At 40.1% G+C, this 26,510-nt stretch overlaps 2 protein-coding genes and 1 long non-coding RNA gene across 7 annotated transcripts; all 3 read right to left on the bottom strand.

Annotated features, from left to right (window-relative positions):
• Positions 1-83: 83 nt before the first annotated feature.
• Positions 84-13,028, bottom strand: LOC146504318 (von Willebrand factor A domain-containing protein 5A-like). Of its 4 annotated transcripts, XM_085184188.1 has the most exons (17): positions 12,896-13,025; positions 12,604-12,712; positions 12,290-12,476; positions 12,079-12,126; positions 11,711-11,913; positions 11,399-11,621; positions 10,921-11,087; positions 10,723-10,837; positions 6,049-6,224; positions 5,880-5,968; positions 4,792-4,936; positions 4,278-4,357; positions 4,088-4,202; positions 2,253-2,411; positions 2,064-2,167; positions 1,115-1,335; positions 84-757 (listed from the first exon to the last, which is right to left on the bottom strand). In XM_085184188.1, exons 4-17 carry the CDS (start codon positions 12,119-12,121, stop codon positions 696-698), a joined length of 1,902 nt encoding a protein of 633 aa, XP_085040314.1. In that variant the 5' UTR covers positions 12,122-12,126; positions 12,290-12,476; positions 12,604-12,712; positions 12,896-13,025; the 3' UTR covers positions 84-695. The 4 variants fall into 4 exon arrangements, with proteins under 4 accessions (XP_085040314.1, XP_085040310.1, XP_085040311.1 ...); XM_085184184.1 differs by lacking the exon at positions 12,604-12,712; XM_085184185.1 differs by lacking the exons at positions 12,290-12,476; positions 12,604-12,712 and having other exon boundaries at positions 12,896-13,028.
• A 5,912-nt stretch (positions 13,029-18,940) lies between these two features.
• LOC146504317 (uncharacterized) lies at positions 18,941-20,624 on the bottom strand. 2 transcript variants are annotated; one of them, XM_085184192.1, is made up of 2 exons: positions 20,348-20,624; positions 18,941-19,600 (listed from the first exon to the last, which is right to left on the bottom strand). In XM_085184192.1, exons 1-2 carry the CDS (start codon positions 20,418-20,420, stop codon positions 18,990-18,992), a joined length of 684 nt encoding a protein of 227 aa, XP_085040318.1. In that variant the 5' UTR covers positions 20,421-20,624; the 3' UTR covers positions 18,941-18,989. The 2 variants fall into 2 exon arrangements, with proteins under 2 accessions (XP_085040318.1, XP_085040319.1); XM_085184193.1 differs by lacking the exon at positions 20,348-20,624 and adding an exon at positions 19,918-20,320 and having other exon boundaries at positions 18,946-19,600.
• Positions 20,625-24,307: 3,683 nt separating this feature from the next.
• Positions 24,308-26,092, bottom strand: LOC146504316 (uncharacterized). The gene is made up of 3 exons (XR_014877863.1): positions 25,710-26,092; positions 25,416-25,539; positions 24,308-25,298 (listed from the first exon to the last, which is right to left on the bottom strand). It is a non-coding gene; the product is annotated as an uncharacterized LOC146504316 (long non-coding RNA).
• Between the last annotated feature and the right edge of the window lie 418 nt (positions 26,093-26,510).

The following is a 26,510-nucleotide window of genomic DNA, read 5'->3' as shown; positions in this document are numbered from 1 at the left end:
CAGTAACAGTGTGTTGGGTCCCAGTCTTTACAGATGGAAATCTCAGTGTAAGGCTAGCTGCCCTAAGATTCGATTTTCAGCCAGGTGTCACCCACACACCTATACCAATGGCCCAGTGGTGTTCCAGGGTAGAATGACAGACACTTCTTTTACACTTCCTCAAGATAAAAATGGGCTGCAGTGGGTGAAAGTGGGAACCCATGTTTCTTCCTGTAGTACTGACCCTTGTATGCGAATCCATAATGACATCTTTCACCTTAAACAAAATCCAAGGAGTTCTGGATGTGGTGTGGCTGTGGTGTTTAGGGGTGACTAACAAGTTATTGAAGACCAAAGCCAGAAACTATGAGGCTGAGTTGATCATACAGATAGTGGGTCTTAAAGGTACACCATGTTTATGTGTCTTTTTTGAACCCTGCAGACTTTGTGTAGCTTCTACTGGGTATCACCTGCGGTATGAGGTCAATGAGCTTTCTGGGATTTCTTTATCTGGATGATTAAGCATGCATCAAAATTCAAAATAATAAAAACCTAATTTAAAAAAAGACTGCTGAAAACACACTGCCCTTTTGTGTCTCTCTGCCCTTTACATTACCATTGTGGTGATGTCATTCACACCTATATGTACAATATAAATCTATTAAATCTCAGAGACACAAGCATGCCTCCATGCAAAAAATAGTTTCCACTGCCATTCATTCAGGTTTGTACTTACGTTTTCTATATGCTGATGATGATAACAAGCAATCCATTGCCACTATATAGGATGAAAAAGACACGATATCATAGACCGGCAGATGTGTGTTGTACTTCCATTCAGCTTTTTACTTTCTAATGCTCTGTGGAGAACACAGTAGCCCGTAGGCATCTACTGCTTCATTAACTTGTTCACCAATAAGTTGTGCTTTGGTGTTCCTTGGACTAACTCTGATATTCTCCTCATAGCATCATAATAGTATTCCTTTCGTTGATGCTCAGCTATTTTTAGCTTCAGATGTTGGTGACAGTTTTAGTTTTGCTTTTTAAAAAAATTAACTGGACGGGGTTTCTCATTGTTATTCTGATCCAGTAAATGGACTAGCTGTTAGAATCCCTGACAATGAAAAAAACTCACGTGCTGTTGGAATATTTCTCTGCACAAGAGGTCCTTGGATCGCCTCTCCGTTGTCTATGTTGACAGCAATGAAGGCAGTGAAAGAACTGCTCACTCCTGATTGGACACTGAGCTGCACCACCTTCTCCTTCACTCCTCCACCTTGCTGTCCTCTGTGCTCTCTCTCCTCCATCTCCAGGGAACGAATCAGAGTGCGAGCACCCAACCTGTGGACTGTTAGTCTGCAGATAAGAAGGAAAACACACAGTGTTACTGTGTTATTATAGTATATTAGTTTACCAGTCATTTTACTGTTTTTAACACCACTGTGTCCTCTTCGGGGTCACACAGTGAGGAACATGTAAAAAGGCAGCATCTGATGCAGTCAAAGCAGTCCCTCAGTTGCAGTTTAGAGTCCAGACTGGAACAACTCAGTTTATCTTTCTTTATGGCTGATTAATAAGTGGGGACCAAGTGAATCGTACAGTGATCTGACAAAAAAAACAACAACGATTAGCTCCTCTGATAGTGCCGTATGTTTACATTTGTTCTCATCTTGTTGGATACTGGAAGTTATTCACTCAGTCAAAGGACATTTACTAAAATCTCCCCCCAAGAACAGTGGTTCCATTGGAGCATATGCTAGAATATCTATAACCATAAAGATATCTTGAAAAAGTTCAGAGTAAATATTTCAAGCCCTTTTTGCTTTAGCTTTGATGATTTTAGCTCATGAAAATCAGAAAACCAGTAGTTTGTGACACCCTGAACTCTCGCCTTCAGCCATGCACCAACTACATGAGGAGAGAGGTTAATCAGCAGAGCTGTGCTGCTCTTCACAAGTGGCACAGCACCTGAAACCATTCTGCTCCACCTCTCCATCCTACCAACCACACACCCCTGCTGCATTTAGTTTCAATTCATGGTCATGACCCACAGAGCACTGTGCTCTACATTAAACATGTTGTACCCAGTGTCCTCTGCAGGTCTGAGACTGAAGTGCAGCTGGTTCTCAGAGCGATGACCTGCCAGACTGTACTTCAGCGTCACACAGCCCTCTGCTGCCTCTGAGCTCTGACACAGAATTACAGTGTTAGAAGTCACGTTAATTACTGTCATCAAATACCTAAACAACAACATGAGAGACTGCTGCTCCTACCTGTCCAGTGAGCTGGGCATAAATCAGTGACCTCTGACCCTGGAAAAGTGTTGTGATCGGTGGAGAGAGGACAGTGACAGACACTTCCTTTGGTAAATCCCATGTGACTGAGATGTCGACCACAGTTGGCTGCAGAGCAAATCGCAGTGACTGCATCACCTGACAACAACAAGAATTAGAAAACAATTATGCATTTATGTTTATTTGAAATTATGTCTTCTGTCCAAATAATAACATCTAGAGATCACATGATACCACTTTTTAATGTCCGATACCGATTCCAATATCATAAATTTGGATATCTGCCGATACCGATATGAATCCGATATAGCGTATTTTGTAATCAATAAAACAGCTTTTTATAAATATCTTGCTGCATTTTGTATAAGTTCATACTCAAGTTTTAAAAAACAAGAGACTGAAACTATTCTGTTATACCTGTGTGCAAAAAATACACTGCACCCAAAATATTTCATAGTTCAGCAACACTGATCAATCTAATAAACTTAAACCTACACCATCCTCCCTATTCTGGTATTTTAAAGAGTACTTACCTACCTAACTAATAGGGTTGCCAACTCCCAGCAAAAAATATTAGGGAACCACCCCCTGCCCTTAATCGATGTAATCAACTTTAATTTAATGCAAGTGTAAAACAACTGCACAGAAATCAATTATTTTTCTACAATAATTAAATAGATTCAACATCTTTCTTCAACAGAATTGCAGACTGGTACCTTCCCAAAGGAAAAGGTAGTATAGCTTACTAGGGTATATTAGACTTAATAGTTACTATATACAATAATGGATTTCTATACATTTAATCAGATGACCACTTTTGTTGTAAGATTCAGATAATTATTTATTCAAAGTTTTTAAATGACATAACAAAGAAAAATATTTCTTTGTGCCCCCCTTCCCTTCAACTCATTCATGTCACCTAAAAGGTAAACCTGTTTCTCCATCACCTGTTCAGCTCTGATGATTCAGTAAGAACATCTCCTGGTTTCATCTTCATGTTTCCCTCTCACCAGATAACCAAACGGATATCATGACCAGCAGCTTTTACAGCTGTGGCTCAAGCAAACCTCAGCTGATACTAGAAAGTAATATTAAATAAATTCTAACAACAGCTTATTACGCTTAAACGTGCTGCTGTTGTTTATCCGCTGGTCTCCTCTTTCTAGCACAAAGTGGGCGATAAACAAACAAGAAAGACGGGACTTGCGGTAGAAAAGCCGATCAGCTGATCATTGATCAGTTTCATGTTTGAAGTAATAACAGGAGAGGAAGGGGGAGTGAATGAGAGAAGTAGATGCAACTGCGCAGCAAAGACAGAATAACTCCAGCTTTGTGTCTATTTTTTAATTCTAGCTGAAGTACGGGACAAATCGCTTCCTTTTCACCTCAATATGGAACCAGTCCAGCTGTGGCTCAATATATCAGTTGTTAAGTTTAACGTGAAAATACTATGCAAACATTCAGGGATGAACTTACACACTTGCTTTACTTCTCTGGGATAGTTTTCGCCGAGATGTGGTTAGGAAGCATAGCGAGGCTTCAACAGACCGCTGACAGGTCTCGCAGACAACAGCCGCTCTATCACGTGACACATACTGCTCCGATGCGCCGAGCTGGGTTACGCCAAGTAGCGCGTTTTGTGAGGTGATTTTGTGATACTTCGGATCAGATTACATTTTTTATTTCTCTCCGATATCCAATCCAGTAATTTAGGTCAGTATCGGACCGATACCGATACGTAATATCGGATCAATCCATCTCTAATAACATCATATTGCCTTTTTAATAATTGTTATTATGACTTATTGTCTTACTTTTGGTTGCATCCTGTCAGCCCCTGTGATGAACTGAGCGTGACCTCCTCCTTCCTTGGCCATCCCATTGATGAGAGCAGAGCTGGCCCCTTCCCCAATCCCAAAAGAGAAACACCTGCAACACAACAGCTGTTTTTAAGACACACAGGTTTGGTACGCAGCACATGTCATCATCATTTTGCTGTTTCACCTGTGAGAACCTGAGTTCTTCTTCACCAGATCAATCACTTCTTTGGTGTTCCCCACCTCTCCATCAGTAAAGACAAACAGCTAGAGGGCAGAAATTAAATGTAAGGTCAAATTACACAAGCTAAAAGTAACACATATACACCAGTCAGACATGACATTATGACCACCTGCCTAATATAGTGCTGGTCCCTCTTTTTTCTACCATTATAGCCCTGACCCATCAAGGCATTGAGTCCACTAGATCCATGAAGGTGACTTGTGATATCTTTAAGATCCTTTAAGGAGGTCGCGCCTCTGTGGATCGGACTTGTTTGTCCCACAAATGCTCAATTGGATTGAGATCTGTCAAATTTGGAGACCATATTTCAACCATATTTGCTTTGTGGCAGACCAGGAACACCCAACAATGGCTGCAGATATCATGGTGAATACATAATCAGTGTTATTTAATTTACCTATCAGTTTATTAATATAAACTCACACACTGTGTGTGTGTGTGTGCGTGTGTGTGTTACCTGTCTGGGCTGATTTTGAATGCAGGGCTGGCTGTAAATATGTTTGAAGGGCTCCAGGATCTGTGTTCCTCCAAGATTAGCCTTCATCTCCTCAACTTTCTTCAGAGCCTCCTCCATGGTCTTCTGGCTGTACTCCACACTCTTACTGCCATGAGATACACATAAGTGTCACAGTACTGGCTCTCTGACCCAGTGTTTGTGTTTCAGCTCTTGGTTTAATATTCTTTGATTGTTATTCCTGGTTTTGGTTATCTTTCGTTTGTGCTTAGTGATCTTAGTTCTTCCTCACTTTGTATGTTTCTTGGTCTGTGTTTAGTCTCTGCCCCCATGTTTTCTCTGTGCCTGTCCTAGTCCCCAGTCGCATGTCTAATCACCCTTGTCTCCATGTTCCCTTTGTTACAGAGTCAGTCATGTCTCTGTGTGAAGCCCGTGTCTCTGAGTCTGTGTCTTTGCTTATGTGCCGTGTTTCCTCTTTCCTGCCGTGTTTAGTCCGTGTCCTATGTCAATGTATCCTGCTTTGCTTCCTGTGTCTTGTTATGTCGGATTAGCCCCAGCTGTGCTTCCCTCCTGTTTTCCCGTTCCCTTGTTACTCCCCGGTGTATATAAGCCCTGTATTTTTCTCTGTTAGTTGTCGTTTCCTCCGCATTAGCTGTGTGTCATGTTTGTTATGTCATGCACTCCCAGTTTAGGTCATTCTTCCTAGTTTGAGTTTTTGTTTTATTTCTAGTGCTCATATTTTGTGTTTCTCAGTTTGCTTTTGCCAGTGAATAAAAGCTGCTGCCTTCCAGTTAAATACTCCATCTTAGAGTCCTGCGTTTGGGTCCAACCTGCCACACAGCAAACCTTGACAATAAGTGATTGATGGCTGTTTAGCACTGCCAAATTCTACATTGTAATTTAATGAGTTTCACTCATGCATTTTCAAAACTGCCTGTGAGAACCATAACATAACAGCAGCTTACCTAAATGAGCTGTAAGTATTCTAGAAATGCATTATCTGGTGTAACTAGGGCAGATATCTTATTACACACTTTACACACAAGTGACATCATAGACTGAAGCACAGTTTTATGGACTGAATCACTCACGGGAAGATGTGTTCATAACTGGACCCAAAACTGTAAATGTTGAAATAGCAGCCCATTGGTAAGCTCTTCAACAGGAGGAGCAGAGTGTCCTTCAGGAAAGAGGGAGAAGATGGTGAGGCCACTGTGTGAGAGGAAAGGTTTTATAACTCTAACACCACATCATAAATACCCTGGCACTGCTGATCCGAGATTCCCGCTGCTCACTGTTATTGGTAGCACAGTCCATACTTCCAGATCGATCCACTAAGAACACCAACTCTCCACATGAAGCCATTGAAGACATCACAGACTGGGGGAACTCAGGGTACAGACTCACCATCACCATTGGATCACCCATCAGAGAGTCTGAAACACATGAAAGGACCGAAAAATGTCAAGTTTACAATTTGTTATATATTCCAACTGTTGGGGTACCTAACAGTGTTTTCAGTATTGCACCTTTATTTTGTGTTCTCGTCTTGGTTTACGACTGTGAGGGTTTTGGTTTCTGTTTTACATTTCTATTCCTCCAGTTCATCTTGGTTTGTGATTTTGTAGTCTTAAGCTTTGGTTCCAGACTCCCTCTGTTCTGTGACCAGTCTGTGTCTGCCCACATCTATGTGTTCCCTCTGTTGCAGTGTCAGCTTGGTAGTCTGTAAGTTCAGTCAGGGTTTCCTGTTTTACTTTGAAGGTCCGTGTCTTATGTTAATGTGTCTGGTTTTGTCCCAGCTGTGTCTCTCCCTCCTGTCTTCCATTCCCTGATTGCCCCCTGTATTCAAGCCCTGTGTTTTCTCCATTATCTCATGCTGTGTGTTCCGTCCGTCTGCCTGCCAGTTTAGTTTCTGTTTCTGTATTCCCAGTTTAGCCAATTTTCTGTTTTTGTCATTTAGTAATAAATCTTTGTTTTTAAAGTCTGAACTTTTGGGTCCATCAGTCCTCCTATCCTGCCTGCACACAGCCTTCACATAACACCACCATGTTTGTAGTTGTGGTTTATATTCACTTATCATGTAAATGATTGTCATTTGGCTTTTGACTTCTCTGGGGGGGGGGGGGGGGGGTTTGAGGGTAAAATGAGAATGCAGTCATCTTTGGTAACATTATTTTTGACTTTTTCTAATTCACACAGGGTCAAAATTATGCAAACAGGCTCAGATATGACCAGTTTAAGCATGATGTTCCCACCACAATGCTTGACAGCTGGTACATTGTTCTTATATTTGAAAGCCTCTCCTTCACTCCTGCAAATTTAAGTCAAATGTAAGGAGCTTTTTTTTTTTGTTCCAGAAATGTAAAGTTTATGTTACAATTGAAAATTAGTGATACTTGGGTTGTTCCTGAAGATCTCAACTAATTTCTTAAAATTAAGAGTTTAGGTCTGTCTTCGAACTTATTAAAGTGGTGACACATCCAAAAAAACTTTTACATACATGCAGTTGTTTGAACCTAGAATTTGCAGGTGTTTCGTTTATGCAAATCTAAAATTCTCCTCCTTAGATTTTCACTGACTTTCTTTGATTTTTTTCCCATTGTTATGATTATTGGTCAGGCCAATGAGTGGTGTCGCAACAAATAACTTGATGAGAAAGAGTAACTACAGATGTGAACAAAATTGTTGCTACCCTTTGGTCAATGAAAGAAAAACTCACAATGGTCACAGAAATAACTTATATCTGACAAAAGTAATAATAAATAAAAAATCTATAAATCCTAACCAATGAAAGTCAGACATTGCTTTTCAACCATGCTTCAGCTGAATTATTTACAAAAATGATGGTACCCACAACTTAATATTTTGTTGAACAACCTTTTGAGGCAATCACTGCAATCAAACGATTCCTGTAACTGTCGGTGAGACTTCTGCACCTCTCAGCAGGTATTTTGGCCCACTCCTCATTAGAGGTGGGAATCACCATACATCCCACGATACGATATTATCACAATACTTAACGCACGATACGATATTATTGCAATTTTTAAAAATATTTTGCGATATTCAGATTCTGTACATAAAGGTAAACTTTATCAATATTCATTTTATCTAATATCAAAGTCTCACGCTCAGTCTTTCTCTCATTTCAGTCAGTTTTATTGTTGACAAACTTGAACGGTTTGTATTACAGTCTAGTCCAACTTAACTGAATGCAACCATCTGGTACAATTATAGCTATTCTGAACTATGCAATTTCTGAAAACTATGCAGCCCATTCAGCAACTGAAGAATTTGAAAGTAAATTAAAACCAAATATAATTTTACATTAAATAAAAAAGTTAATTAAAATAAAACATGTCTTAAATTAAAATAAGTAAACTGTCATATTTATTGCTGCCAAAAAAAAAAGTTAAACATATTTGGACAGTGAAGGAATGTCAGGATTCTTGCTCAGAAAAAGGAGCTGATCAACATGCTCTGAAGTCAGAGTATGTTCCAGTCCACAAAAACTTTTTTTGTAACAAAATATCGATTTCTGCTGTCCCTGTATCGATACATTGTTAGCAAACAAAATATCACGATACTACACAGTATCGATTTTTTCCCCCACCCCTACTCCTCCTCAGCAAACGGCTCCAGTTGTTTCTGGTTTGAAGGGCGCCTTTTCCAGACGGCATGTTTCAGCTCCTTCCAAAGATGCTCAATAGGATTGAGGTCAGGGCTCATAGAAGGCAACTTTAAAATAGTCCAATGTTTTCCTCTTAGCCATTCTTGGGTGTTTTTAGCTGTGTCTTTTGGGTCATTGTCCTGTTGTAAGACCCATGACCTGCGACTGAGACCAAGCTTTCTGACATTGGCCAGCACATTTCTCCCTAGAATCCATTGATAGTCTTGAGATATCATTGTACCCTGCACAGATTCAGGACACCCTGTGCCAGATGCAGCAAAGCAGCCCCAGAACATAACCGAGCCTCCCCCATCTTTCACAGTTGGGACAGTGTTCTCTTCTTGATACGCTTCATTTTTCCATCTGTGAACATAGAGCTGATGTGCCTTGGCAAAAAGTTCAATTTTTGTCTCATCTATCCACAGGAAATTCTCCCAGAAACTTTGTGGCTTGTCAACATGTAGTTTGGCAGTTTGGTAGTTTTATGATTTGTTTTCAACAATGGTGTCCTCCTCGGTCGTATCCCATGTAGTCCACTTTGGCTCAAACAACGACGGATGGTGCAATCTGACACTGATGTTCCTTGAGCATGAAGTTCAGCTTGGATCTCTTTAGAAGTCTTTCTGGGCTCTTTTGTTACCATTCGGATTATCCGTCTCTTTGAGTTGTCATCAATTTCCCTCCTGCGGCCACGTCCAGGGAGGCTGGCTACAGTCCCATGGATCCTAAATTTCTGAATGACATGTGCAACTGTAGTCACAGGAGCATCTAGCTGCTTGGAGATGGTCTTATAGCCTTTACCTTTAAGATGCTTGTCTATGATTTTCTTTCTAATCTCCTGAGACAACTCTTTGCTTCCTCTGGTCCATGTTGAGTGTGGTACACACCATGTCACCAAACAACACAGTGACTACCTGGAGTCCTATATATAGGCCCACTCACTGATTACAAGATTGTAGACATCTGTGATGCTGATTAGTGGACACACCTTGGATTAACATGTCCCTTTGGTCACGTTATTTTCATTCTTTTCTAGGGGTACTGTCATTTTTGTCCAGGCCTGTTTCATGAATTTAATTTTTAAATAATTCAGTTGAAGCATGGTTGAAAAGCAATGTCTTACTTTCATTGGTTAAGATTTATAGAATTTTTTATTTATTATTACTTTTGTCAGATTAAAGTTATTTCTGTGACCATTGTGAGTTTTTTTCTTTCATTGACCAAAGGATCCCAACAATTTTTTCCATGTCTGTACCAGTTGTAGTCAATCATGATCACAAATGAGAAGTTAACAGGCTTTGTCAAGTTTAAAGAAATTGCAGAACCTTAAGCACCACTCAGTAAAAGATTTAAGTGATTGTATGTACTTAAGCTGTATGTACAGTGGTATGAAAGAGTGTTTGTCCCCTTCCTGAAATCATAGTTGTCTCATGTCTCAGTTAAGGTCAGAGTTCATGATTCAACAATAAAAAATTTAAAAAAAAAAAATGAAATAGCATTTACAGGAAAGTTCAAGGAGAAAACCACTGCTGACAAAAAACAAGACAAAGGCTCACTGTGGTAAATGGAACCATGAATTCTACTAAAACATCCTGAAGGAGAACGTCTGGATATCTGTTCGTGACCTCAAGCTGGACAATGATCCAAAACACAACAACAAGTCCACCTGTGAATGGCTTAAGGAAAAAAAATGAAGACTTTGGAGCGGCCTAGTCAAAGTCCTGACCTAAATCTGATTGAGATGCCGTGACATGACCTTAAAAAGTCAGTCAATCACTTTATCACACAGGGCGATGTAGGTTTGGGTTTTTTCCCTTTCATATAAAACACGTTCATTTAGAAACTATATTTTTTGTTTACTTCTGTTGTCTTTGTCTAATATTTCAATTAGTTTGATGACCTGAAAGTGTGACAATCTAAAAAAAAAAAAAAAAAAAGGGAAATCAGGAAGAGGGCAAACACTTTTTTAGACCACTGTAAACTTTAAACTTGAATGAATGAATTAGAGAAAATCCAAAATACATTCAAACTTATGCAAGCTTAACAATTCTTATTTTCCAAATTCATTAAAGATCTATGCTGGACAATAAATCCACTCTGGAAAAAAAACCCAGTTCAAAGATCATTAAAAGTCCAAAATTACCATGACAGTCACGCCCACAACCAGTGTATGTTTCTGATCACAAATATCATTCTTGAGCTGAAGAATATGGATAATGATATTTTTTTACTAAAAAGCTAATAACAACACTAATGTTACTCACCCGGCTCAGCAGAGGCCTGTCCTGCCTCCACCACAGCAGTGGGCTGGTGGGCGTCTTTGTAATAAATCAGCAGTTCAACATCTCTGTCAAACTTGTGTCCTGCAGCCAGCTTGACCTGCACACCACAAACACATTCATATTTATTCCTCAGTAAGAAGTAACAACCACACACAGCAGACACATCAGCACTCTACCTACCGTGGCCTGGGTTTGATCAGTGTTGAGGTACTGCAGAGGGTCCAGGGAGCAGTTGGACTCTACTTTAGAGATTGGACGAGGAGAGGACACTCGGGCAGAAAAAGACAGACTGTAGGGCACCAGAGAGGCTGGAACAGAAGTCACCTGGACACCTGCACCTTCACTACCTGCACACAGCATCAGGTAAAATATACTGTAATTAATGAGGCTGCTTACACTGAAATCCTTTACGTTACTAAGAACCTCAAAACAGTTACCTCAAAGTGCTTTATACTCTAAATGCTGCAATAATACAGAGAAACCCCAACATGACCCAATATGAGCAATAATTTGGCAACAGTGAGAATGAAAAACAGACTTTCAACAGAAAACCTCCAACAGAACCAGTTTCAGCCATCTGCCATGACTCGTTGGTGTTGTGGTTTTTCATTTGTGTCATTGAAGCATTTCTGGTCCAAGTATTCTGAAGTTGTCCTACCCTGAGGTTGGTATCGAGGGTTGAGCACAGCAGGCAGACAGAACCTCAGACCATCATCAGCCTGCACAGCCAGCTCAGTGACGTACTCCAACCTGATGGAGGCGCTCTCTCCTGGAGGCAGACTGCCCACACTCAGAGAGAATATATCTGGACTCTCATCACTCTCCTCCAATAGGAAGGCCTGCTGACCGGAGCTCAGAGCATCATCATACTCCTCACGAGCCTGAAGCACAGGTGACACATGTCAGTGACATTCACTGTGTTTATTTTGAAGCTCACTTATAATCAGGTTATATTTACTGTCCAGCTCACCTTCTGTTTCTCCTTCAGCTCAGCTACAATCTGTGTCTGTCCAATCTGAGCACTGAAATGACAGACAGCAGCATCTCCAGGCAGAGGGAAGACAAAAACAGCCTCTAATGGTTTGTCCTCCTTGTTCTCATAGTTCAGAGTGGAGACCACTGTAGCCACATGGTCCCTCACCTCCAGCTCCACCTCAATGCTCTTCAGAGGAACTGACAGACAAACAGAATTGTGATACAAACACAACACTCATATATTCTAGTGAAAAATGTTACATTTTAGCCACATGAAACTGTTATAAGAAATAAGTATACATGAAGATTTTAATAATGAAGTGAGGTTCTGGTGAATACAGTCTCTTTATTTTATATCAGTACCTGGTTCTTTCTCGAATGTTAGCAGACCACAACAGTTCATCATCGCACCTGTGAAACAAAAACATTTAAGGAAAAGGTGATGCAAACACTTTTATATCTGCTGTACAATCTTCCCCGTGAAACTCATCAGATAATGTAATCACATCAATGAATGTGGTTATCTTTACTATTCATATAATAATATTATTACTATTATTACTACTATCCTCACAGGAAGAATGTCCTAGGTTTGAATCCACCACCTGGCCAGGGCCCTTGTGATTGAGTTTGCATTCTCTCCTGTCTGTGTGGGTTCTCAACAGCTTCCTCCCACAAGAAGACAACCAGTTAGTGGGGTTAGGTTAGTCAGTGTCAGTGATTATCTGCAGCCCTGCGACAAACCTGCGAGGTGTCATAACCTGAATTGGATAAGCGGGAGAGAAGAGATGAACGAATCGATGGATTAGTCTCATTAGTAGTAATTCTGATTCAGTAAAAGGACTAGATGTTGTAGTCCCTGATAATGCTAGACTGCTAGATAGGTACTAGATTGGACATAGTGCTGGTGATGGTGGTGATAGTGATGATCACATCTTATGGATACGGCTGACAGTGCGACCAGTGCCACGCCCCTCCAACCATGACTTTCACTTTCCTGTGGTCGGAGTTTAAAAACAGCACAAATGTCTCATCACCACATGGATATATTTCATTTTATAACAGAAACACAGCTCGTAGAACTTCAATGTGACAGCACCCGGATTGTTGTCATACATGTTAAAGTTGTCATGTCAGTGAGCCGATGACCTGCTTAAACAAACGCACACTGGGAACTTACCTCTAAGAACAGACTGTGAGAGCTGTGTCGCTTCACTGGAGTCCTGTCTTGTAAATACGTGGAGAATATTCTGCAAACACGAAGCGCTTCGGCCCACACAGCGACTTTCCCGAAACAGGAAGACTTGTGGCTGTGCTCGATTCTTTAATAAGAGCGCACTGGGTGGGTGGAGCTTTACGCTGCGGTTTGATATCGGTGGGATGTCTCTCTTTTTTTATATATGTCTCTGAAACGCTGGAAACTCTCGCACTTGTAAAATTATACTGTATTTGTATTTTGCTGTTCTCAAACAAACAAACAAACAAACAAACAAAAAAAACGCTGCATCTACCAGAATGGAACAAGCAACACAGTTTTCATTCAAGTCACATCCAGTCTAATCACAGTCATTTCCTTTTGGTGATGAGTGTATTATGATGGGTAGATGTATTATGTATTATGTTAATGCTGAAGCTTTGGACTGTATCGCTTTCATCTGACACTAAAACTATCCCCATCAATACATATTTTTTCCTTCATAGTGCACCCGTCCTGGATCTGATAGAACAGGCAATATCAATGAGGCTGTGTTTTTTTCTTTTTATTTTATGGTATGGTATAATTTTGTTGATGGCATAGGTTCCTGTCTTTCCTGTCTCCTTCAGAAATATCTGTCCATATGAGGCATGAGTGCTTCAGATTATCGACTCGTGCAGAACAATGATCAAATTGAGCTATTCTTGGAAAGTGGATGGTTTATAGTTTGTTCAAGAGCGAGTCAACACAGCACTATTCCCTAAATGTTTTCTCTTAAAGATAAAAATGCAGTGAACCAAGTCTTGCTGTTTGAAAGCAACTGAGACAGTAAACATAGTTCCCTTTTTAGATTGTGTTTTACTTATTCTTTAGAAAATGAAGGATCGTGTGCTGTTGTGGGACCTTTAAGGAACGATCAGCAAACATTAGCAGAATACAAGCATTTTATTGATAAAACTGCCTAGAAGCTGGAATGAACCTGTTATATTAAGTGTTTGGTTCCTTTCACTGTCTCATGAGCCTCCTGAACTGAAGAAAGTGGAATGACTCCTGAAATTGGCTTTGGTTTGTGAAACAAGTCAAAAGTCACAAAGTATGAACATCATCACCATCTAGTGGCAGAGAAAAAGAATGGGCACGCACACACACACACATACACACACGCACACAGTAGCTGTCCAATCTTTACTGTGTATTATGAGTATTCTACGGTGGCCCTGAGAGGCCAAACGGACTGCAACTTCAGAAAACACTTGCAAAAAGAAAAATGCTGCAAAAAGAAAAACGCTGCAAAGGCACAGAGGTTTATTCGGAGGTATATTCCCCATTTCTCAACCTTGGCAGCCCCTCTTACAGATCTCACGAGAAAACACACTTCTAAAGTGATGTGGAATGATGACTGTGAACATGCCTTACAATCTTTAAAGAGACAGATCTCTGAAGCCCCTGTTTTGCAAAGCCCTGATTTTTCCAAACCATTTGTTGTACAAGTAGATGCCTCTAATGTTGGACTTGGAGCAGTACTGGCTCAGGGAGAAGCTGGTGAAGAAAAACCGATGCTTTTCTTAAGTAAAAAGCTGTTTGACAGGGAGACAAAATATTCAACATTAGAAAAAGGACTGGCAATCAAATGGGCAATTGATTCGTTGAAATATTATTTCCTTGGAAGAGAATTTATTCTTCAGACAGATCACAGACCCCTGGTGTGGATGCACTCCAAGCAACATCAAAATGCGAGCATACTGCGCTGGTGCCTAGCCCTCCAGCCATACCAGTTCTGATGTTTCCCTCACGACACCTCTCTGCGTAACATTCTACAAAAGCAGCTGTACATGCCCACTCCATTTTTGATGTACCCTCCTATGATGATGAACCTGTTCCAATACAGACTACAAAACAGAGAGAGGCATCTAAGCTTGAAAGGAGAGTGGATGAGGTTGCAAAGCAAGTAGACAAACTGAGCCAAAGGTCCAAGAATCCTCCTCCTGACAGTGAGCTTAGTGCAGCGTTAAAACAGAGACAAGAAGAAACTGTTAAACTTCAAAATAAGAAAAATGAGTTGCCTAAGCTACTGAGAGCTCGCTCAGAACTAAAAGTGTTAAAGAAAATAACAGTGATGGCAAAGATTACTTAATGGCAAGAAATGGCAGTGCCAGGAGACCTGTTAAGGTTCCCTCTATGTCAAAAGTGTGATTCTCCTTTAGATGTGGTGAAGAAGCCTATTGCTGCTCGATGTCCAAATGAACCTAACTAGAAAAATGCTGAGTTATTATATTATATATAATTAAAATGTTAATTCATTTAAAACCAACTCATTCATTTTTAGGAAAAATTAATTATTATTTTTTTCCATGTTTACTGTGATGCACTGCATGATGAATTTATTTCATCCGTCAACCTCACCCATCAGAGTTAGGGGGCGGGGCTAACAATGAAACGGTTAAAACGCTGCTTTAATCCAGAGTCGATTCCTTTAGATGGCATCTCTCAGTACCAAGTAAAGAGATCGTACATGCATACTTGCTAGTTCTTATTTGGCACGTTCGCTCACGAGTCCAGACTTCTGAAGATGAGAGGACACAGCTGACAGGGAGACGGCAGCATCACCTGCCCTTCACTGTGTACTTAAACAACTACCACAGACCTTCCACAGCACAGGAAAGACTGAGTGGACCGACAGTAACAAGTATTAACAACAAAGTTGGCCATCAGATTTCTTGCAGTGATGTAATAAATGATTTTCCCTCTAAAAAAGCTGGAAAACAAAAATGTTAAGAGGAGGATGGAGTATTGAGGAAAAACAAAAGTCAAATGTTTGGATTCCAATCATTCATTTTCAAATGTAATTCTTCCTGTTTTTACCAAAGAGTTTACACAGTTTTACAGTTTTCAGAACAAATTCTTCTACTTAATTATTCAACTGATTTACAAATCATGTTCCCTTATTGCACCTACCTCTATGAATTTACAGTACTGAAGCATTTCTCTGATATTTTTTGTATTTTATTTAGTAGTTAGAACTTAAAACATATGAACTAGGTACTGTTTTATTTAAGGGATTTTTTCCTTGTTGTTGCACATTGTTCTTACAGTTTATTTAAAACTAGAAATAATAAAGCAGTTGACGTGTTTCAGGCTGTGACTTTTAGTATCTGTTGGTACTTCATCACTTTGAATAAGTGTAAGTCAACACCAGGCCGCACTTTCAGTCTTTCCATTAAACAAATAAACAACAATCCATTATTTTCACCGTTAAACAATAAAATATGCTTCTTGACTCCTTGATGCAGGTGCCCACCTACGACCTGGTTTATTAATACTAAGCTAAAGAGGAAAGCAACTCACTGTAGTTCTCACAGCTCAGGACAAGCAGACACCTGATGTTGAGTGACTGAATGGAACTAAAACAAGAATTCATAATTATGTTTGTCTGCCATGAACACGTGATGATAAAACTCTGCATATGGAGTCAGGAGACTGATGACCTGTGAAATGAGCTGTTAGAAATGTGCAGATATGTGTAAACATTGATCAGCATTTAACATCCAGGATGGAGCAAAACTTCTGACCTGCATGTATGAGAACCTTTAATCACATCATCTTTGTAGTGAAATAGCTGATGACTCATTAAACGTTTCCATGTAATTTATCCACAGTGAAAAATATTCACTTTGCTGGATCTGAAAATCACGTGTTCATTTCATTAGACACTAGCAATGCTATTAAACTGGACCTTATCATTATCATATAGCACTAAATATGAAACTGAGTCATATCATAACAATCTATATATGTAATATGTGTTTGCCTGAATCTTCCAGCACAAACAGAAAGAGGAGCTGTTGTCTGAGTATCAATGCAAATAGACACCAGAAATCGTTCAGTAAAGACAAATTTAATAAATGAAAGCTGGTGAGAGGGCCTTTGATGTTTCTCTTTGGATCCTCCTTCCATCCATTTCTTCAGCTTAACCAATTCAAGATTGGAGCTATCCCAGCTGTTATGGGGCCAGAGGCGGGGGTACAACCTGGACAGGTCAGTCTAACACAGAGAAACAGACAACCACTCACACTCACATTCAACCTAACTGCATCTCTGTGGACTGTGGGATGAAGCTGGAGTACCTGGAGGGAACCACAAAGGCCCGAGGACTGTCTTGCTCTCAGGTGACGGCCGTTCACGCTGCTCTGAACACTCTCAGTTGTCTTTGGATCATCCTGTTGTTTGTCTCCCAGTGTCGTTACTGCTCCTCTCCTTTCAAAGACAAACACCAAATAACACCAAATGAGAGTGAATCACTTCAGAACAACGGGAACACTCCTGGTTATTGTGAGCAAATGTCATAACAAGATGAATATATTTACCATTTTACTGGGGGAAAATCTTCTGTGTGGAATTTCTTCTCATCTTCGCTCTTTTTCCTGACAGTTAGAAACAAGAGGCAGAAAAGAAAGAATAAAAGTTAAAACCTCAAAGATTTTTTAATATTTGGGATATTTTAGAAACAACCTTAAACACTATTTACTACTTACCACTTTGTTCATTCTTGCTGACGTTCACTCTCCTCATCTTCTCTCTAAAGGACAAATGACAGTAAAGAGGGAATCATTTTAGTAACTTTATCAACCAGGTAAGCAGAATTTTAGATCTTTATCAATATTATGATTAAAAGCAGAGTGAATACTTATCTTTTTACGAGAAAGGGTTCAATCCGTCCTGTCTTAGGTCTTAATGTCACCTTGTCTCCTCTCTGTTTTCTCTGAAAAACAAAAGACAAATGGGAAGAATAAAATTAGTAAATGATTTCAGCAACTAGAGGAAGTGTTCACTGAGGAGGAGCTGTCATAATAATATAAAATCAATATATACTTATCTTTTTTTAAATGAGAGTTTACAGAGCACGCTGGCTTCACTCCTCCCTCCGCTCCTCTCTGAAAGTTAACTGGATAAAGGATAATAACAATTAATAACATCATCAAAACAGACAAAGCTGAAAGAATTGCTGATCAGAGTTGTGACAGAGTCGCAGGTTAGATGGATGTATACTTATCTTTCACAATGAGAGCGTTTGCATAGACGTCTCTTCAGGTCTTTTTATTGTTTTCTCTCTGCAGAGGAAAGTGATGAGACTGATGAGGAAATACCAAATACAAAGACTGACAAAGGGAACTGAAAAAGTCAAACCAAAACCTATACTGGGGAAAAACTATAGGAAACAGAACTACTGAGGCAATGAAACACGAGGGGACCGCGACTAACACTAGGGAGGGACAAAGGGAGACTGACACAATATTTACACACAGGAGGCTGATTATGGGAACTAAGGACACATAGAAACACAGCTGAACCGAATAACAAATGAACAACAAGTCGAAACAAACTCTAATGACAGTTCAACAAGTTTCTAAACACAACAAATAACTTTCAGGATGTTTCAACAATGTGTAAAATGAGTTCTTATCTTTTTTTGTGAGAGGGCCTTCAATGTTTCTCTTTGGATCCTCCTTCCATCCATTTCTTCTGCTTAACCAATTCAAGATTGGAGCTATCCCAGCTGTTATGGGGCCAGAGGTGGGGGTACAACCTGGACAGGTCAGTCTAACACAGAGAAACAGACAACCACTCACACTCACATTCAACCTAACTGCATCTCTGTGGACTGTGGGATGAAGCTGGAGTACCTGGAGGGAACCACAAAGGCGCGAGGACTGTCTTGCTCTCAGGTGACGGCCGTTCACGCTGCTCTGAAGACCCTCAGTTGTCTTTGGATCAAATAACACCAAATGAGAGTGAATCACTTCAGAAACACAGGAACACTCATGGTTATTGTGAGCAAACGTCATAACAAGATGAATATATTTACCATTTTACTGAGGGAAAATCTTCTGTGTGGTGTTTCTTCGCAGCGTGACTCTTTTTCCTGACTTTTAGAAACAAGAGGCAGAAAAGAAAGAATAAAAGTTAAAACCTCTACGATTTTCAAATATTTTAGGACATTATTTTAGAAACAACCTTAAGCACTATTTACTACTTACCACTTTGTTCAGGCTTGCTGACGTTCGACATGCTTCACTGTATATTATAATCTCAAGCGCTTCCTTGCTGGAGTCGGGCTCCGGATGCTGCTCTCTTCCTCCGGAGCCTTCCTCTTAGCACGCTTTGCCGACATATTTAGAAAACGGCAGAGCACCGAAGTGAGAACTGTGCCGTCCGCGCTGTAGTCTGTTATTCTCCAGCGGTTCGTCATCTCAGTGTCCTCTGTTCGGTAAACAGTGGAGATGACTCTGGTGATGGGGAGGCCGTCGACAGTCAGGGTGCGGACACAGTTCCTCCGATCTGCCTTCAGCACAGCAAGATCCGCTTTCTCTGGAAGAACTGGAGTCAGGAAGCGTGGATGAGAGCTGGAGCCCGCAGGCGGCAGCATCATGCCAGCTGGTGAGTCGGTAGGAGGAGAAGGAGTGGTGTTCTCTCTTTGGCTCTGCCTCACATGGACAAATGGTGTCGTCACCTGGTCCCGGTGGAACAATCCTTTAAAAGGTATGTAAGGAAAGTCCTTGGACCCAGTCACCAGGTTATGGTAAAGAGTGAGGACCATGTGGGACATGGAGTCCAGTTGGCTGCTGCTCAGTTCACGGTTCCTCAAGTTAAGGACGACCATCTGAGGTGCAGTGATTGGACTCACCAGCTCAGCTACGAGAAAGCAAAGCGTGCGTCTACGTTAATTATGTGATCACACAAATTAAAGCCTGAATTTAAATTGTCCAGACATGGCTTTACATCATCATAAGCTATTCCACACACAAACAGTAAGAAGCTCCCAGCAGAACTCATTGTTTATGAAAGCCTTCACATTTTTCACGTGGTAAAAGTTTTCATGTGGTGTAAGGCTGCATGGACTTTCACTGAGGTTTTAATACGCATTCACATTAAGGAGTAATATCGTCATATTAGTTGAACATCGATATTTTGAGAATAAAGCAGCTACATTTAGGTGAGAAACCTCACACCTCCTTATTGCAGGCACACACTGTTTCAATCCCAAACTCAGCTAGCGACTCTGTGAACTTTTAAAACTCCATTCTCCAGCTTTACACATTCACAATCTATGAAACTTTCACGTATAACTCAGCGCCAGCAGCCCAAACATGTTAACTCAAACCCTCTACATGCAAAAACGGGCCCGCGCGCTGACGTCAGCGTCCTCCAATGGCGTTTCCAGGGCGCGTGCATTCAATTGTTTTTTTTTCAGCAATTAAAAAAAAACATGGCGCCATCTTTATAGTGTACTGGCACATGTTAAAATTGATGTTAGTCAAGTATGAAACATCTCATCCTAAATGTTAACACTCATGAAGTCCTACTTCCAAACAATAAAAGACAAAAATTTAAGTTGTATTTGTTTGCTAGCACTCTGACATATTAGCCTGCTGTACTCACCATAGCGTTGATCTATCACCTCAATGAAAAGGGAGAGCAGGTGCATCTCGCGACTGAAGTTTGTAGAAGTCATTTTGCAAATCCTTCTTGAAGATTTTCAAACAGCTGTAGTTTGAAAAATCCGAGTTTTCACAGCACTAGTGGGAAAAAGCTCCTGTTTGCGCTTAAACGTGAAACCCGAATTCCAATTTTGCCTCCTGCTTTTATAACTGCACTCAAACACGTCATCATCACCATGACTCCCAGTGTCACCGAAAATCAATTTTATTTATTTAAAATAAAGTTCGTCTAATTATCATAGTTTTTAAATATATATATATATTTCTTTTTATTTTACTGTTTTATTCATCCTTTTTAAAAAATATATTGCCAAACTTTGTCGTTTTAATTCTTTAAAAAATCATTAATTCACCAGTTTACAAAAATGAAGATCGATATCTGAAATTTAAATTAATAAATAAATAATTACAATTGATAATGGACTTTTAGCATTAAAGAATAGTTTTTCAATGCGCTTTAAATGTTATCAGAGCCGATGTTGTGCCAAAAAGTGATCGCATTCCAAAAAGTGATTTACGGTATTTAAACGTTTGTTTGTGTCATGACATGTGTGAACGGTTGATGTTTAAGGTGCAGTTCATGTGGAAGCCAGAGAAGGGTGGTGTTGTGCGCATAATACAAAGTGATGGCGAAACCTAAAAGACGGTGTCATTTCTGCTCCCTGAAGCAATCTCATAACAGTTTCAATCTATTTCAAGCCAGTTAGCACATTTCTGTTATGAAGTGCAATAATTTTTTGGCAGTAAACTTTTAAATCCTTTTATTATGAATATCACATTCTCAGATTTTCAAGAGAGACCAGACCAATAGGGCAGCAGAAATCACAAAAATAAATAAATAAATAACAGTTTTATAAAGATTAAAATAGTAAAAAAAAAAAAAAAAGACTGGATTGATTATGATGTATAACACAGAATATGTACAATAACAGAGTTATAAACACATCTAGAAAACACGTGATACTTTTATTTCATCTATAACCTCTGTGCAAATTTTGTTGACTGCAAAGTGTTTATGAATATGTTTTTAAAAGCTGGTTATCTGACTGTCAGTTAATAGCAATTAAAAAGAAAGCTGATTTTTATTATTCCTAAATGGAAAAAGTCCATTATGAATTTTTGTTATGAATTTTATTTATCAATCCACCTCCTCACTGCTCTTTCCCGGTGCAGCAGCCAGAGCTGGATCAAGCAGCCAGATGGCTTCTGGAGGAAGACTAACTGCAACAAAGGGTCTCTGGGAGGCTGCTCAGGCACAGCAGCTGAAAAATCAAAGATGAAATAAAAACTGGACCTGATCATGGTGCTGGATGAGACAGAAAGGCAAGATGATAAACCAGTGTATGAATTAGTAACACTGATTATGATGATCATGTTTAGGTGGAAACTAGCGAGCTAACTTCCTGCTAACCTCTAACTCAGTTAATTTGAATAAACTCTGTTTTCATGGATGCCTGGATGTTAAACTTAATTGTTAAACCTGGTAAAGCAGCAATGCTGATCATTTTATTAAAGATGAAAGAAGTTAGACCGTTTTTAGCTCTCAGTGATCCCTCAGTGTTCGTTTGACTTTGGGACCTGAAACATGGCAGCTTTTCACTTACACATTTTTGAACCACTCATTCATAGAAATAGTTTCCAGTCAAAGATCTGGACAGATCCACCAAGTTCACAGTAGTTTTACAATTTTCTGCAGTGCAGAAAAAAAAAAAACTGAAAACATCACACCTCTGAAGTAACACATTGTGATTCATGTACAAACAACACACAATTATTGTAGCTTCTTCAAAGCCTCCTTATATTCAACACTTGGGTAGGTGGTGTTATACATGCCCTCACAGCACCGGCACGTCAATCATCCTATTTTCACCTTGTCACCCTCATTAAGCTGCTCTCTTTCCTCTGATTAATCGTTAGTGCTGATTGGCTACAGAAGGTCCACCGCATGCATGGGGGATACCGTGGGCCAGGGCTGTGGCATCTAATGTCTGGTTGTCAGTGTCCTGTGGAAAAACAAGTGATTGTCCTAAAATCAGATGTCCCAGCAGATTGATCTAGTTTGCATGCTGGCAAAATTGTCCACTCTCAAAATCCCAATCACCCTGTTGCAAGTCTATTACAAGACCAATACACCAAGACAAACAGCCATTTATGCTTTTTACACAGGCAGCCAATTTAACCAGGGAACTTGGCACAGATATATATTTTTTCTATCCTCTGTTAAATACTCTGTTAAATAATTCTTGTAGAATTATTTAACTAGAAGAATTGTTGTACCACACATTAAAGTTTCAAATCAGTGAAAAAGCAATACTAGTTTAGGGAGCACAGCAGTTGCAGCCATTTAAAGGTTTTTTGTTTTATTTTGTTTTCTCCGGCAAGGTCATCTGTCAGAGGAGCAAGAGGCAATGTTTTGGTAAGTACTGACACAGAGGTAAGTGACTCAAAGGTAAGAGGTAAGTGAAGCAAAGGTGAAACACAGCAACTGATTTTCTTACTTGTTTAGCAGGACGGTGAAAGAGAGAACTGTGCTGAGAATGATCCAAGAGGCTGATTGTTTGTGACCTTTTGCAAGGTTTTTAAGATGAGCAGAGAGGCAGGAAGGGCAATGGGCTGGAAGGAGTGGGTTTGTTGTATTGGAAACATGAAACATCGGGTGGATGTGAAGGAATGAAGTTAGCTTGAGTTTTTACTAGAGAAGGGCAGATGTTGTATAGTCGATTTTATGAGGTCCTAACCCGCCAGCTCCGTTGTACGTGATGCTGAATGGATGGCATGGTGAGGTTGGCTTAGAATCTAAGATGGACTGGAAGAGTGGTGGTTGGTGGCTGGTGCGATCGTGGCTCAAGAGTTGCAGTTCGTCTTGTAATCGGAAGGTTGCTGGTTTGAGCCCCGGCTCAGATAGTCTTGGTCATTGTGTCCTTGAGCAAGACACTTCACCCATTGCCTACTGGTGGTGGTCAGAGGGCCCGGTGGCGACAGTGTCCGGCAGCCTCGCCTCTGTCAGTGTGTCCCAGGGCAGCTGTGGCTACAATCTAGCTTGCCATCACCAGTGTGTGAATGACTGAATGTAGTGTAAAGCGCTTTGGGGTCCTTAGGGACTAAGTAAAGCGCTATACAAGTACAGGCCATTTACCATTTTACCCTAGAAATCCTTCAAAGGGAGATAGGCCTGAAGTGGAGGAGGTGAGAGAGTTAAAGTTAGGTACATAAATATTTGGACAGAGACAAAAATTTTTCTAATTTTGTTCTGTACGTTACCACAATAAATTTTAAATGAAACATCTCAGATGCAGTTGAAGTGCAGACTCTCAGCTTTATTTTAGTTTAGTGAACTAAAAGATTGCATAAATATATGAGGAACCAATGGCTTTTTAACACAAACACTTCATTTCAAGGGCTCAAAAGTATTTGGTCAAAATTAATAAAACAATGTTCTTTTCTAATACTTGGTTGAAATACCATTGCTGGCAACGACAGCCTGAAGTCTTGAACTTATAAATTTCACTAGATGCTGAGTTTCCTCCTTTTTTTAATGCTCTGCCAGGCCTTTAATGCAGCGGCTTTCAGTTGCTGTTTGTTTGAGGCCATTTCTGTCCAAAGTTTAGTCTTCAGCAAGTGAAACGCATGCTCAATCAGGTTAAGATCAGGTGACTGACTTGGTAAACGGACGTTGCTTTGAAGTGCATGTCTAAGAAACTGGCTCCCTGATTCTCAGGTCCTTCTTAGATTGAAAACATCATCAGTCCTGTTGCTGTTCGGTCAAAGTTGCCTGCTGCCGTGATCCATTCCACTTTCCATGTTTTTCAGTTTAAGCCAGTCTCTTCTAGTCCTCTGTCCTGTTTAATCTTTTCTTGTGTGTTGAAAATAAACATTTTAATATTCTTATTGCTTGTCTGGGTCCAGCTTGAGCCTTGGTTATGATAAATACCATATGTCAAGGGAAAAGTTTGTACTCCTGGTGCTTCAAGGAACCTGACATGACAGAAGGTTTATCCTGTGTGGGATAAAAGGTTCAGTTGAGTGATAGCTCTTGGATAGAAGCTGTTCTTTCATCTGGCAGTGGGTGAATTCAGTAACCTGTGCCGTTTGCCTAGAGGGGGGCAGAGGGAAGAGACCAGTGGATGTCCTCCAGAGGCGGCAGAGGCTGGCCAGTGATGTCCTGAGCAGTTTTTATCACCCTCTGGAGAGTTTCTCTGTCTGCTGCTGAGCTGTTCCCAAACCAGACAGTTATACAGTACAACAGGATGCTTTATATTGAGAGTAGAAATGCTCTAATAGATTTGCAGACAGGTGGGGCTTCTTCAGTATTCTGAGGAAATAAAGTCCCTGTTGTGCCTGTTTTATAATAGGAGCACCATTCGTTGTCCATTTAACGACCTCATTGATGGCAACTCCCAGAAATATAAAGCAAGCACCCCCTCATCCTCCTCACCTCCAGATTCCAGTGGCCTGAGCGCCCCTCTCTGTCGCCTGAAATCACTGACTTCTTTTGGTTTTTTAATATTTAGGGAAAGGTTTTTATAAGAGCACCAATCAGATACTGACTTGATGTCAGATGTTTTATATTATTATTTTGTGGACATCAGATATCTGATATCAGCAGAGATGGAAAGTAAAAACCTAAAGACATTGAAGGTTAAGCAGTGATTCTTTTTTACTGTTTAAAATCAAAACTTTGTGAGTTTTTATTTCAAATAATAGCTGATGAGCTTCATCTCCATATTTTACCAGTTGGTGATGGTAATTCATCATCATTTGAATGTACTAATAACAGAGTTGCAGCAACTGAAGATACATAATTTAAACAATTATTCACCACACATTTATTTAACTCAGCTTTTTAACTAAGCATTACTCCATTACCAATTGACACTCTGTCACAGACGGTGCTGGAAAAAAAAAAGGAAACACAAAATAAAATATTCAATTAGCATCTTAATAACTGACCGACTGTAGCAACTCAGTATAACCATCACAAACTGAATGCTTATTTTTGTGTTTACTACCTTTTTGTGCACTGAGCCATGATACAGCCTTTGCAGCCAGAAGCTCCCACTCGTCCTTTGCATCCATCTTGAAACCACAAAGCCAGATCAGAGCCAGAATGGTGGCCCACACTTCACTGCTGGCCTAGTGTATAGAATCAGCAGTCATGTAGTTAAATATTAAATTAAGTGAGGCAGCATGCAGATGTTCGTTAACATGAGTGTGTAATTTTGAAAATTCACTTTTGAAACCATTTTAATGAATATGTTACAAACACCCACTATTACTGTGTTATTATTTATTTAATAGCCCACCTTTTCAGGCTTTGACTTTTCCACCTCCTCGTTGGTCTCAGTGCAGCAGCAGAGCTGGATCAAGCAGCCAGCAGCCAGACGCCTTCTGGAGGGAGACTAACAGCAGCAAAGGGTCTCTGAGTCGCTTCTTAGCAGGTGGAAATTCTTCATCCGGCAGTTGTGAAGAGGAAAATTTAGAGGAAAAGAGGTAGTTACATAATAAAATGCCCTTCCTGGGTGGAATTGAAAGCAATATTTAAAATAATGTGCTGAGTTAAGTAAGAAAATAGTTCTAATGATTTGGTTCCACATGTTGCAATATATGTGTCATATTTAGAGTTGTTATTATTTCTAATTGAGCAATTAAAACAACAATATTTAACAAAAGACAGCAGCTCTGACAACCAGATATATTTCATAACTTTTTGGATATTTGATGATTTCTTTTCTCGTGGAACCAGTTCCCAGTTTGGATTTGGGAGACACACACCCTCCCTACATTTAGGATTAGGCTTAAACCTTTCCTTTTTGATAAAGCATATAGTTAGCACTGGATCAGGTGACCCTGAATCCTCCCTTAGTTATGCTACAATATGTCTAGGCTGCTGGGAGATTACCATTATGCATTGAGTATTTCTTCTTCAGTCACCCTTTTCACTCCCTATGTGTTTATACACCTCTCTGCATTGAATTATTCTTCCTCTCTGGCTCTCTTCCACAGCGTGTCTTTGTCCTGTCTTCCTCCCCTCACTCCAGACTGTCGCAGCAGATGGTGACACTTTCATGAGCCTGGGTCTGCTGGAAGTTTCTTCCTGTTAATAT

This window comes from Neolamprologus multifasciatus, chromosome 14 (assembly GCF_963576455.1).
Source record: "Neolamprologus multifasciatus chromosome 14, fNeoMul1.2, whole genome shotgun sequence".
Taxonomy (NCBI): domain Eukaryota; kingdom Metazoa; phylum Chordata; class Actinopteri; order Cichliformes; family Cichlidae; genus Neolamprologus; species Neolamprologus multifasciatus.
Note: the sequence above shows the minus strand (reverse complement) of the source record. Positions and strands in the feature narration are given on the sequence as shown.

What these genes read in the sequence shown, in the direction of transcription:
- LOC146504317 (XM_085184192.1), bottom strand. Translation starts at nt 20,420, where the DNA reads ATGACTTCTACAAACTTCAGTCGCGAGATGCACCTGCTCTCCCTTTTC. An exon ending in GGTGATAGATCAACGCTATG is followed by an intron (nt 19,601 to 20,347) that starts GTGAGTACAGCA and finishes GCTTTCTCGTAG; the next exon opens with CTGAGCTGGTGAGTCCAATC.
- LOC146504318 (XM_085184185.1), bottom strand. Translation starts at nt 12,121, where the DNA reads ATGATGAACTGTTGTGGTCTGCTAACATTCGAGAAAGAACCAG. An exon ending in CTGATCAAACCCAGGCCACG is followed by an intron (nt 10,838 to 10,920) that starts GTAGGTAGAGTG and finishes TGTGGTGTGCAG; the next exon opens with GTCAAGCTGGCTGCAGGACA. An exon ending in AGACCTGCAGAGGACACTGG is followed by an intron (nt 1,336 to 2,063) that starts GTACAACATGTT and finishes TCTTATCTGCAG; the next exon opens with ACTAACAGTCCACAGGTTGG.